The sequence below is a fragment of the Malurus melanocephalus genome, unplaced genomic scaffold (assembly GCF_030028575.1).
Source record: "Malurus melanocephalus ecotype Western Australia unplaced genomic scaffold, MMel_1.1 scaffold_3, whole genome shotgun sequence".
Lineage (NCBI taxonomy): Eukaryota > Metazoa > Chordata > Aves > Passeriformes > Maluridae > Malurus > Malurus melanocephalus.
This window is the reverse complement of record NW_026623235.1, coordinates 4357942-4372121: the sequence shown is the minus strand read 5'-3', so window position 1 is coordinate 4372121 and position 14180 is coordinate 4357942. Positions and strand designations below refer to the sequence as shown.

At 38.6% G+C, this 14180-nt stretch overlaps 1 protein-coding gene across 4 annotated transcripts in view; it reads right to left on the bottom strand.

The window, feature by feature from the left end:
• The window catches only part of COL14A1 (collagen type XIV alpha 1 chain), a 111152-nt gene that overhangs the window by 72935 nt on the left and 24037 nt on the right, over window positions 1-14180 (bottom strand). For all 4 annotated transcript variants that reach the window (XM_057368034.1, XM_057368025.1, XM_057368041.1 and 1 more), the window contains exons 6-10: window positions 4645-4800; window positions 3847-3966; window positions 2364-2528; window positions 1822-1983; window positions 317-465 (exon numbers count right to left, since the gene is read on the bottom strand). In XM_057368034.1, the coding sequence (XP_057224017.1) occupies window positions 317-465; window positions 1822-1983; window positions 2364-2528; window positions 3847-3966; window positions 4645-4800 (752 nt within the window). The remainder of the gene's footprint in view (window positions 1-316; window positions 466-1821; window positions 1984-2363; window positions 2529-3846; window positions 3967-4644; window positions 4801-14180) is intronic.

Sequence of the window (14180 nt, the reverse complement as noted above, 5' to 3'; positions counted from 1 at the left end):
GGGTGTGTATGGAATTGTTTCAAATAATCATATGTGTAAGGAAAAATGCGGGCACTTCACCCCACCCCTGCAGTGCTTATTATTATAGCACAATACAGCACAATTATTACTATTATAGCACATTTAGTTTAAATTGTATGACAGACATGTAGCCTGGCCAGTACACAACCTCTGTCACCACCCAGGGGGACCAATCTCCTTTCTGGAGCTCACATAGGGAATTTCAAAGTGGATTTAAAATAAAACCACAGATTTCCTGCCTGGTTAGTTGCCCCTGTTTCATTAAAAATTTCTGAGCAGCTTTCCCTCCTGTTACCTCTTCTGGCTGTCCTCCTCGAGTGGGATAATACACGACCCTGTATTTCTCCACTTTGCCYGGTGCATGGGTCCAGCTCACCCGGAAGCCTCTGGCTGTCACCTCCGATGTGACCAAATCCGAAGGAGACCCAAGAGAAGCAATTGTTCCTAGGTTGGAGAMAAAACAAATTTTTATTCCCTTCTGCATAATAGTGACTTGGTTTGTACTTGCTGAAGCTCTAAATATTGTTTCTCATCGGAAAATCAAATAATTGGCCACCGCACACTTATTTAGGTTATTTTCAGTGGAAACAAAGAAGTAATAGTGAATACTGCACATGGAGTTTCACTTGGATTRAAYCTYCCTGATCTTTCAGAAACCTTTATAYGAAAAAGACAAAAATACAAYACTAAGCCTTCCTGACCTTCTTCCATCACTGCTTTCAGACCTTTCTGTTGTGGCTTTTTTTCAGATTGCTTTCCTCCCAGTCATGAAAAACACACAAGTACATATACAGCTGTGATCTCCTGTGCTCCTCAGCAGGTTGGAAACTGATACTGCCTGTCAGCCTGCTGAAGAGACACAGCAAACAGTCACCCTCTCTGGCAATCACTCTTTTCCACAAAGATGTCTCATCTATCCATGGTTTTTCCATTCTCTCTCATTCAAGAAAGCCTTCCTTAATGATATATATTAAATATATCTATATATTATATCGAATATATATGATATTCAATGTGTGTGTATATATATATATATATATATATAATCTTCCATATATCCATATATATGATGAGAGAGAATCACTTAGCATTTCTGTGATAATAAGGAATCACAAACCAATAAATAGAAACAAAATCCACTGAAACCTTTCAGAAAGAAAGGCCTCAAGTGGGACTGTATCTCTGGCAAATTGCAATGTTTTTTCACAGCCATTTCTTTTGTTCAGCAAAGCAAAAAATATTGTAGTCAGAGGAGGYTTTTTCATATAAGAACAATTTTCTTCACTGCCATCTTTTCTTGTGCACCAAGATATCTTTTTTGTGCATTAAATAAGAGAAAAAAATCCATCAACAGGGAGGGACAAAGCAATCTAAATAGTTGAAAATTTTGAGTACTTATGAGACAATAAAAACATTAGGTTAAGAGATGGAAAGCACAGCATGAACATAACAATTCCATGTGCAGCTGTTAAACTAATTCATCCCCAAAACTGTATTACAAAAAATTTCCATACCTGCCACTTGGAAATAGTTACAGCGAATGAATAYATGTTTTTTAATTCTTTTTTTGTGCTAGAAAATACCATAATATTTATCAMTATTAAAGACATAGAGCAAAAGATCAGAGATATCTAAGCAAGAATAAAACATAGCTAGWAAGGTAACTTCCTTGGCAATGCACTGTCTTGCAAGCAAAAGCAAAAAGCATGAATGTAGTGCCAGAAGCCAGCCTAGAACTGCAGGTATTTGATTGTAGCTCTAAGTTCATTGTAAGCTACATGAAATTTTGTTTCTGTTCACCTTTGATTTCCTTTTCCTGTTCCTCTACTCGTGAGCACACTGTTCTGGTAAGACCTTCCACAATGGTGTGCATGAAGTTAAAGTCAGCCACGTTGTAGACRTGTGTGCTGTCAGGTTCAGAGGCAATCTCTTTGAGTTCATTTATATCTGCATTCTTCACACCTTTCATTGGAAATAAAAATAAAGAAAATATTTGCAATGAAAAAGGATAAATCTTGCCTACACAAGGATTGATAAAAAAATTGCTAATATCCAGTTGTCTGTTTTAATAACAAATTGTTCTGGTTTTAGGATGTCAATTCAAGATGTTCATTTCTGCCAGTGTAAGTRGCATCTTTTCAGCTGTCTCATCAAAACATAGCATTCACTTGTACTGCTAAATTCCAGTTATAGCTGCAATGCTTTGAGCAATGTTTATACAAATTAGTGATGGTTCTTACTGGATACAGGRGAAAAGAACAATTCCTTACAACAGATAGCAACAGAAGCAAATACACCAGAGGACAATGGGACAGAACAAATGAGTATGGCAGATTACACACCAATAGCAAACAGCTCAATGCCAGCATCTCGTAGGTTTTTAGCAGGAGGGATAACATCATCTTGGGACTTCCCATCAGTGATTAGTATCCCAATTTTRGACACTCCAGGTCTTGCTCCTGCTTCAGGCTTAAAGCTGTTTTCCAAAATATAAGTTAAGGCAAGACCTAAARGAGAAAACATTTTAGAAGAGTTTAGAAAGGAAAATATCCATTCATTTTGCTAATATCACATTGTTTGTTTCTCAACTCAATTAAAAAATTCTGAGAAACATTTTGATGAAAAATAAATATAAAAGAAAAATTTATTTACTGAAAAATTAAATTCCAACAAGCAGCAATTTTTTTTAAKAGCCTTTTCATCAATCAATGTAAACTGGCTATGAAAACCTAAATTGATCTTCCTGTAAGTTCATCATCTTTTTTTTTTTCTGACTCTACCAAGTTCTACCAAGCTAGAACAGGAAGTTCCATCTCCTACCTCCATTTTTTATGTGAAAGCACRTACTCTGGATAGCTTAGTAAATCCCCATGCTACAGATAATCTCACTGTTATTTGTTTGTTTATTCTTTCTGATTTACAAGCTGGATAAAAGCTTGGGAGAATCTGATTTTAATAAATGCAGATTCTTTAAAGGGAAAGAAGAATAACAGCTCCAGGACAAACTCACACCTGACAATGACAGCCTATCTGAAAACTCCTTTAAGTCTCCCACAGAAAATGTTTCTAACTCACTTTCTTCTAACATCCATATAAAACAATCATGATAATTTACTATTTCCTACTGTAATCTCATTCCTAGAATCATACTAGAGTCTTTGACCTTGGTTCCACTGCAATCCCTCCTTCTACCAAAATAAAGGCCATTGCTCATTGTTCCTCCCATTCCTTACCCGCCAGACAAAAATAAAAAAAGGCGGCAATTTCCTTAAAGCCATGTCCGTGTCTTTGGATATATCATTCCAACATTACTAACTGCTGCTTTGATGACACTGGAATTGTATTCAGAGACTGTATTTTTTCCCAGGTTGTCAGGCATCCCCCCTTTATCCATCACTAAGTGTCTCTGGGGTTTCAGTGCTTTAACTACAAAAAGGTCAGTGGAAATCTAAAAGCCCAGCTGGTCATTTGTAAAGTTAGTATTACCAGTTGTCAAATATTGAAACAACATTCTTTCCTTCTCCAGAATAAAGCTCTGTGCATGAACATTATAAATGGATTTTGCATTTTCTTCCTAGCAGGTAAAAGATCTTTCCTCCAGCACAGAGAGTTAAGTACWCTTTGTTTTATGGGTCCCTGTCCTGATTCCCAGTGAAAACAATGGACAARCACTTCAGAAAAGACTTAACTGACCCTGGATAAAGCCACTGGCAAACTGCAAAACCTCTGTCCTTTTTACCCTCCATAATAGGCCCTAACACTTCTTAGTCTGTACTGAAAAATATGATTTTTAACAAAAGGCAAAAATTAAAACACTCACGGTACCTGTTAACGTATTCCCTCCCTTGTAGGGCAGATTMCGGACAGCATCCAAAACAGCCTCCTTTGTGCCATAGGCATTCAGGTGCCACTCAATTCGGGGATCACCACTRTATTGTGCAAGACCTAAAGAAACAGAAATCAGACAATAAAGTGGGGTTTTTTCAAGTATCTACAGTTTATGTACTTGGTTATCAATACCTTGCCACAATTAGCTTACTGTAAATCACTTTGCTACTATACTAGAAAAAAATGCATTGGTTGACAACAAAAAAATAGTATGAAGTTGTCCTGGGAGACAACTCCTTAACTTTCAAAACCTTTTGCTCAAGTGCTACTTAAATGAAAAGCAAAGAGATGCACAATTTTTTCAGATCTATTAACATTTCAAGAATTTTTTTAAGAACAATTTTACTTAATAGACTTTCGAACAGTAGCAGATCAGAAATATAATATTTCCACCGGTTTTAAGCACAAGAAAAGCCATCCATTGGTACATTCTGCCTCCAAAAATTAAACTGCCAGTGTTTGAGGCTAATGCTGGTTGAAGTTAATAAGACTRYTTCCACTGTTYTTATTTTTCCACTGACATTGCATTKGAGTTTACCRAAGTTGACGATCACAGTAAACAGTGAGCATTAACACTCCAAACATGCCAGCAGCATTACTCTGATGATAGAAGTGCTAGTTTCAGGTGAGGATGAATGTTGCACAAAAATAGTAGCATTAATCTGTTAACTATCTTGAAATGGTAACATATTTGCATTGCTACAGAAATATTAGGAAAAACATGCAGCATCTTACCTACTCTTGTTTTCTCAGATCCCACATTGAAAGCTGAAACCAGGTTTTCCAGGAAGAGTCGAACAAGCCTGAAATTGAATCTGCCAATACTCCAAGAACCATCTACTAGTATCACAATATCTGCAATTGCTGGAGTTTTACAGGTAAACAGGCTTCCTGTAAATCATTAAAATTAAACAATATTATTAATTCAACAATAAAGTTGTAACTCAATAAATATATGGCTTTCTGCTCCCAGCAAGCTWGTTAAAGCTAGTTTCTTCCACGATCAGAGTGAGGAATAAGCAAAATGACTAAAGGTGTTTTTTCTAAGTTCAGTAATTGAATAGTCTGGTCATTATCTACTTCATTAAGGTGTTCAAAACATTAAGTAGTTCAAAACTACTTTGGGGAAACCTATGAAAAGAAGTCCTCCTTCTAAAAATAGTTGAGAAAGAAAAAATTAACCATCATATAGCACAACCAAAGCAACAGTTCATTTTCATTCCCAATGTACATATACAATTTCAGTCCCAGCACACAGGTCATGATACTTAGCCTTAGGCACAGACAAAGCAGAGAGAGCTGCCTAGAGATGCAGACATATTAAACAGTTATCAAGGCCYTTTTTACAGTCATCAGAGAAAACCAGGTGTTTCTGTACATCTCTAAAGCTCTACAGAAAACCACGAGGCACCACTGTACACTTGTAAAGCTGGAAGAGAACCTCACCCCTGGGAGTCAAGGTCAAAACTGAAGGTCAGTTGAATATGCTGTATTAAACCTAAGTAGGAGGCACTCAAAACAGCAGAGGTAAAATAAAATGCAAAGACCTCAGATTCAAATTCACAGTCTCTATGAGAATGAGCATGAGAATGAAGCTTTAGTCTTACAGATATATGGAAAACACAAAAATACAGAAGCRTTACAAGAAAATACCAGCAGAAAAGATCTGATGAGAATTAGCAGAAATACATATTAATGGTCTCTAGGGTTTAAATAACCAATAGGGAAATCAGAGGAAATTAAGGTAGAGATTAGACAAAGGTTGCACAATAACTGAAACGCCTAAACAGAATTGACACATTCAGCTCAAGAAAATGGCAGGAAGGGAAGTAAGGGAACAAAAAGGGTTTTCAGAACCTTAGACAGAATTGCCATATTCTACAGAAGTGGGTGGGTGACTGTGAAAGTAAGGCTGCTGAAACAATGGACTCGTAGCGAGGGAAACAAAGGAATGATATCACACAGGTATAAGAAATGAGAGCTTATGTTTGAAGCACAAAAATAACAAACTCCCCACCAGATTGGCTAYAAARCAAGGAGGGAAGTAGGAAAGACAAAGCAAAGCAGATTTAGTAGAAAAGGTATGATGCATCACAAGCCATTTAGGGATGAAAATCATGTCCCTGAACACAGTAAAAAATGAACACAGATCAGTGAAATCAGATGCAGCCCAGCTTTTATCATCATTTTTGCCAGGATCCATTATATATGTTAGTTCACAAAGAATATTAACACCTAAGATGGTACTAACAGGAATCACCAAGTACACTGCCAGAAATAAACTGAATTGAGCAGAGATGTTCAGCAAATAAAAGAATAATTCAGTGAGAAATTATCTAAAAGGTGCTTGCATTAGCTCCCAAGAAGCTCTCCTGATACAAAAAGGAAATAAAACACATGGTTAGTGTCTTAAATTCACAACATACTATTAATGACAAAATTTTCATGAAATGCAAAATTATAATCTCACAGGCAAAACCAATCTGATGTGCAGAAGGAGTTCAATTGGTAATAATTAAGGTTAGATTCATACTGTAGTGTAAATCCACWGAGCATTAAAGCCAACCCATAAAGTTACAGTTAATGTCTTAAACGTGTACTACAAATGTTTTTAGAAGAACAGGGAACATTTCCTACGTGCAGCTAGCAGTGCAGAGTAAGTTCTAAACACATGACAAAAATTCCACTTACAAAGATGCCAAAGCAAATATTTTATTTTAACTTTTACAGTACAAGACAACACTATTTGAATTGGCAACACATTTTAATGTATTGACACTGGGGAACATTTAGTAAGCATCAGAAAAATGATCTGAAATTGGAAGATTACTCCAAAATCTTTGTCACTGAAGTCAACAGAAAAACTTCCCTTGATTTCAGTGGGACTGGAATCTGTTTTGTGTTTTAATAGGAATCTACTAGTCATGGCAAAATTAATGTTTTAAATATCTTTGCCAAATAAACTTCCTGTTCATCAGCCTGCATTACTTGCAGTATCTGTCTTCCATTAACAGGCAGTTCAACTGTGCCATTCTCACACTGGCCATGATAAATGTTGCAAGCTTCAAAAGAACTTCTGGCAAAGCAAAGTGCTACTCTACACCAGTAAGTGAGAATGATTCACATCCAAGCAGCTGTACCATAGCACAGATRCACCTTCTCAGTGTCATCCCAGCAGTTTAATCATACAGCCCACTGAGGATAACAGGATTTGTGTGGCTGTATTTTCCTTCTCTGCTTCTAAAATCTTGTGCTGAGTATGAAACYCAGTTACTACCCTGGGTAATATTTCATATCATTTCATATCAACAGGTTTTGCCTATAAGCTTCTTTAATCCTGCAGTGATGGCTTTGTAGTGAAAGCTTTTATCAGTTTCAGCAAATCCATTCAATGAAGCAAAATCCAAAGAATAAAGAAAACAATAACAACRTTCCTTTCAATGTTTTATTTCCACATCATCAGATCAATGCAAGTAGTATAATTCAATTGTTTTTTGTTAAAGAAACATGTGGTTTGATCCAAGACTGTACTGCAAGGTCACAGTGTGAAAATTTGTTTCATTCTTCGTAGGTAGGAGATACTTGTTGRATCTTTTCTGCATAAAACATTTAGGTTTTGTTACTTCTGTACACTCACTATTTTGCTTATGKTTTCTCCTTGTTGTACTTAAAAGAATTGAAGAAAGTTCCCTAAAAGGGAATAAACAACAGTGAGATATTAAACAGAGCAAGGCGGTGATAGAAATCTTTAAAACCTCATAGGAACACAAACTCCATCACAACCCAGTTAATGAAGCTAGTCAAAAGACACAGTGTGTAGCAAATAATTTCTGCACCCCACTGTGCTCAGCCAGTTTCCATTACCAGTTCTTGCAAATATTCTTTTTCAATAATCTTTCCATACAACCATACATGGCCATGAATTCCTCTAGRGTTTGAGGGTAATTTTGAACATTTCAGCTATCTACATATTATTTCAGTRGGCAATTTTCCCAACAACCCTTCTTAAAGGAGGAGGACAGCATATCATTGCATATAATAAAGCTTTCAACACTCAGTGTTTTAGTCTACTGCAAGGTTCAATAGTGTGATCAGGTTCAATACAGTGCTAATTTCCCTTTTATTCCATCATCAAGAAAAGAATACTGAGACAGAAGGTCTCACTTCCCTCTGAATTATACAATACTTACCAGTTTCAAAAGTGGAATAGTAGGGAAGAGACCAGTTACCAAATTTTGTATCATGTTTCCTAATGTTCTATAGAAAGCATTATTCTGCTTCAAGTTCCACAACAAACAATAACAGACCCTGTGATTTTTAGGTAAGCAAAAATAACAKAATTGCACTTATTGTAAAGTCAGAATAACAGATTATATATTTTACACCAGCAATTGTCTTCATCCATTTACAATTGTGTGGAAAATTTTTATGGGGAGAAAGTAAAATTGTATAACAAATTTACAATCCTCCTACCACTACTTGGCACAAGGAACTTGCCACTCTGCCAGCAAGCTAACTGAGGAGAAAGGGACTTGGTCTGCTCACTTCTGCTTTTCATAGGAGAAGGCATTGGTTCAAAATTTCACCTTCAAATGCACCAGCATAGAGCTAAAGAATACCAGCAATGTTTTAGGGCAAGGTATTTAAACAAAACCTGCTTCAGAACTGGCAAAAATCGTATCATCGTCAAGAATTTTGGTTCCTTTGTTTCAGGGCAATTTTTCAAGAAAAAGCCAGCACTGAAAGAGCTTTGCATGTCCCAGATGAAGTTTCCTGGTTCTGATGCCTCAAGCCTCCAGACACAGAAGGTGATTTGCTGGCACTTCCACTATGCAAGTGCTACAGCACTCTCAAGACYGTGTCAAAATTTGGCTGAGAGTGAAGCCAAGGACGCCAATGCTGAAAGAAAGACCCAGAGAGAATTTTCTGGGCTAGAGGGAGCATTATTTGAGCCTGCAAAACCGACCCTTGAGCCATCCCACTGAAGGGAATGGAGTGCAGAGCGAGAGGAGCTCTGAGAGAGCACAGCAGGCTTGACAAGCTCCTGGAAGGGCTGAGCATCTCTCCATGGCTGAAATCCCTCCCTGTGGCTGCTCTTCCACACTCACCTTGGGAGCAAGGGAGCAACATTAAAAACAGAAGTTCAACAAAAAAACCTGCAAGTCGTACTTAGATAGAAATACAAAACAATGATTTTTAATCTAGAATAGGGGTTTTTTTGAGTCTTGGAGTTAATACTACTTGTCTTTGAAAGTTCCTTGAAAGGCAAAGGGGGAAGCAGCAAATGCARGCACTGCCACATGGGAGGGCTCACAAACCAGTTCAATTTGCATGCAGTTATGATATGTTTTGCAGAAACACATTTGATATTTCGCCTCCCCTTGGTATGAAACTCTGTTCGCATTTCCAAGAGCCAAAACACACACTTCTTCTGCTAGAAGTTAAGACTATAATTCTTTCTGARTCTGTAATATGTCACTTCCTTTCTTACTCCCTGCCACAGTGGAAAGTCAAATAATATATGTGGAAGGAGAGGTAGAAAGTTCAAGTAGAGGTCAGTAATAATGCAGAATGAATAGAAGACTCGTTCATGGGATAACAAAGCACAAAAGGCAAGAAGCTTGATGACAGCAGTGAGTGAAGAATACCTTGTGAATAAAGCATGAATGACAGAGAACAGCCAGTCCTCCACAGCAAGTGACAGCACCACACTGAGCAGAAGCACCACTGAGGACAAGGGCAACATAAATCTACATCAGCAAAATGTCACATCTTTTTTTTAAAAAAGGGTTAAAAAAATAAAGAGACACGAGGCAGTGTCCAGCTCCAAAATTCAGCGACTCACTAGTCCAGGCTTCTGACATTGATATTATYGCTCTGTGCTGGTGATATCATCCCTGCACTTGGACCTCAGTTTAACACATCCCATATGTCAGGGATATGGACCAGACAAATGCACACAACATAATGCTGTTCTTTAAACTAGATCCAATCACAGCTTGAATTTGAAGGACTCAAATGCTGGAACATCATTAGGTCGAAAGAGCAGCCCAACAAGGTTATAAGTTTCTCCCTGCTCACTAGGAAAAAAAAAAAAAGGGCAGCCAGCCCTTTTCCATGCACCTTATTCCTCTCCAGGAAACAAATGTAGCTCAACTGGTAAGCCTATGAATCTGTTATTTTGTGGAGTTGGAATATTAAGGTTTTCTGAAGCTATTTTGTSTAATCATGTCACATTTGTCTGTGAATGCTGTAGTTCAAAAATTTTGCTTCTTCCAAAAAGTACACAGCTGTAACTGAATACTATTTAAATCATACCTTCTGAATTTAAGGCCATAAACCCAATTAAAGGAGTAGCTAATAACACATTAATTGCCTGTGTACACTGGTGATAATTCTCAAATGTGAGAGAAGGAAACACAGAGCTGTTTTCTATGTACTTCTATGTACTTCTGTACTATACACTCAATGACTGCTGTATTTCTGCAGTAAGCAGTCCCTAGTTTAGGGTTTTCTTTCTARATCTGAACTTTTTAATTTGAGAGACAAAAAACAAGTAACTATGAAAGTGCTGGTGTCTGCTCACAGACCACTGTTGATTGATAACACTGCAGAACCCAATGTCTGCAGCAGCTTACCAAACAGCAACACTAAACACTCCTGGTCTGTGCACCTAGACAGAAAAATATGTTTTAAAGTCCCCCTGAMCTTAAACTGAGAGTTTGAAACATTTGTTTTAATTTCTTTTCCAGCAAGCAACATGTCAACACAGAACAAAGCACGCTGCTGAAGTTTTTGCTGAACCTGAAGCTCAAAATGTCAATATACTGTGTGCATTTAGGCACAATTTACACTGAAGATGATCTGCACACGAAACCTAAGAAATTCTTCTGCAGATTACAGTGATAATTCTCTACTTCTCTTTTCTCTCAGTTCTGCATCTGAGTGTATGAATGTTTTAAATAAAGCAGCTGTCTCAAGGTCTAAATTACTTTTCAAGACACAGAACTATTTTTTTTATTATTATGGTCATACTTATCSACTATTCCTATGTAACAAATATACCAGGATTTAAAAGGCTTATTTCTCCCATTTCTTTAGTGAGGTATGAAATCCCTGACACAGTTGTCTTTGGCTATCTAGAAGACAGTTAATCAGGACACTTTAGGAAAAAGCWGTTCTCAGAAATCYTCAGCATTCATTAAGGTGYATGTCTAAACYKCTCTAAACCATGATAARGAACTGGTCTGTGCCTGASCTTGTGACACAACAGGTAAAGTAAYAGAAAAGAGCTTGTTGAGAGAACAGACTGCACACCTATGAAGGTATTTAACACAGAACTAATTAAAAACTAGTTGAAACGACTGCCACAGCACTGTCAAATGACAGCTCAGCATTACAGATCTAGGTACATATGATGCTCTGGCCAGCATGTCTAGAAACAAAAACCATGGTGCAGTACAATTACAGTGCAGAACATTTCCAAATTCAAGGCCTTATATCACCTTCAAGCAGTTCTTGAAATAAAACTTTCATAAYGTAACCAGTGTATATGCTTGCATAAATACAAATATGCAGGGATCTTTAGAAGCATCACTAATTTAGGATGTCATGTGTCAATCCACAAAACTCAGGGTGAAATTCGTGCCCTCTTGCATGTACAATTCTTCCATTCTCTAATTAGCAGAGATGTCTGAGTGAACACCTTACTCTGAGAAATCTCARCTCCCAGAATAACAGGGTACTGGAGGTGGGAAGGGGCCTCCTGAGTTGGGTCAAACCACCCTAATCCATGCAGGGCCAGCAATGGCAGATTGCTCTGGGACCTGCCCAGTCAGATGAAAGAGTCTCCAGGACAAAGACTCCACAACCTGAGTAACCCACTCCAGTGTCATCATAGCAAAGTAAGTGTTTTCTTTGATTAAATATAACTTACAGTTATCTTAGTTTATGTCCACTGCCTCTTAGTTTATGTCCACTGCCTCTTGTCCTTTGACTGGCACCACTGAGAAGAATATCTGCCTTCTTCAGTCATTGCAGTGTGTATTCTTACACACTGGAAAGGTATCTCTCAAACCTGCTGTGCTCCAAGCTGAACATTCCACCTGTGTCAGCCTCTCTTCTTATGAAAGATGCTCCAAGTGTTCAATCATCCTCATAGCCCTTCAATGGACTCCTCCAGTAAGTCCATGTCTTTCTTCTGCTGGGGAGCCAGCCCAGCACTGGACACAGAATTCCACATGTGCTTCACCAAGGCTGGGCTGAGGGGAAAACCACCTCCATCAATCTGCTAACAACCTCCTTCCCAGCATTTGCCTTCTTGTAGCAAGGCTGTTTGCCCCATGACAAGTGGCTACCGCCAGTTCATGCAGGGCCAGGGCCTTTTCTGCCAAGCTGCAAGGAGCCAGTTGGCCACCAGCATGTCCTGGTGCCTGGGGCTRCTCCTCCCTGGGGCTYTGGGCTTCCCCTTGCTGATCTGCCACAGCTTGCCATCACCACCCTGCCTATGTACCCAGCTTAGTTTGGATGTTGAGTTTGAAAGGTCTGGAGGGTGTGGAGATACGAGATCTGAGTTGTATTTCACAGGCCACAGGAGCCACCATCCCTAAGCCCACAGTTTACAGTTTTCCCTTCCCTTATCATACTAGAAAGATCAGTGCAAAAGACCAGAAATTTTACCACACTTTTTTAACCACATAAACAAATCAAACCCAAACAAAGACCCTGCTGACCCTGGCATTATTTCTCAAATAGCTGTCTGCACCACTGTGCAGCCCTGATTYTGCTGACTTCCCTGCACAAATGGAAACTAAATACACTCAGGCACCAAGCTGGTGCTGGTGTTCCACAGAAGCTCCTTTGAGTATTCCAGGAGGGCACAACACAAGAATATCACAGCTCTGTTTACTGGGGAATAATGAGCCAAAGACACACACACCAAACTCAGCAGTCAGATAAGGAAACAGGACTCCCTCATTACATGCAGGGTAGCATGATCAGTACAGGTRAGAACACCTTTGAGGAAGAAAAGGTGAGGTCCTCTCAGCCAGGAAAGCTCCATTTTTGCTACCACCAGCCACCTTATGGCCAAGGAACATATCTGAGCCCTAACACCAAGGCTTACTCAGCATWGGGCACCAGGMAAAGGTGTGACTGTGACACAGCCCMGAACCASAGTCCTGCATCAACAGACAGAACAGACACAARGACATCAGATCATGCACTGAGAGTGGAAATGACCCTGAAATCATCTCTCCTCAGGACAATCATCTCCCCTCTTGATGTTGAACAGGAGATGAATAAGACGGACTATGAAACAAGACTCTCCTCCTCTCAAAGTGGAACCAAAACTTTAACTCTTTTCTCCCATTTTGCTGACTGTAGCATAAAGGAAAGAAGATTCTTCATCAGGGTATGCAAATCCATGAGTTTGCTGATGAATGCATCAATCCTTTACAATCACAACATTCCTACAAGAGGTTCTTGGTCTCACACTTCAGTCTTTGCTAATGTATCTGTCTGCTACCACCTCCCCAAAGCTTTTTTAGTTCTTCTTTAAGGTTGCCACACAAGTTTGGAAAGGTGTCCGGAGTTTCARCTTGTTGCTATGTAGCTTCAAAGACAAGATATTGTGTTATATCAATATTGTGTTATATCAAACATCTGATATCAAACTCACAATATACCAAGGTGTTTACCTAGAAAATACATAGTCCTGAGCAAGCCTACAGACTTCAGATTATGAGAATTCATGCTGCCAGATGATGAAGAACTGTTAAGGAATGTCTCAGCAGGGTAGTAATGAAAGTGTTTCAGTAATGAAACCTGTCAGCACGGACCCTGAATTTGACTTATGGGAACGTCTCTTGCTGCCAGCAGAATCCAGCCATGCCAGTGCCCTGTGGATTGGATGGATGCTCAAGAGCTAATGACTTGAGGAGATGAAAATCAGTCTCAAGATAATGAAAGACCATTCATTCAGCCAAGCTTCTATTAATCCATCATTCAAGAATGTGAACAGCAGTCTCCCACTTCAACCAAGAATAAATTGCACAAAAAAAGGTCAGTGCCTTAGGGAAAGTTACCAAATGAAAAAAAAAAGAGGCCAGACAAGTTTTCAGTTGGAAATAGTTCAGATTTATGAAGTATTACACATATATACTGYGCAGAGATATGAGGAGAAACATAACTCAAGGGTTGTGAATATGAAGATAAGCATCTTTTAACTCAGAATCTGAGTAGTTCTGATATCAGGAGCTGGATCACTTTAT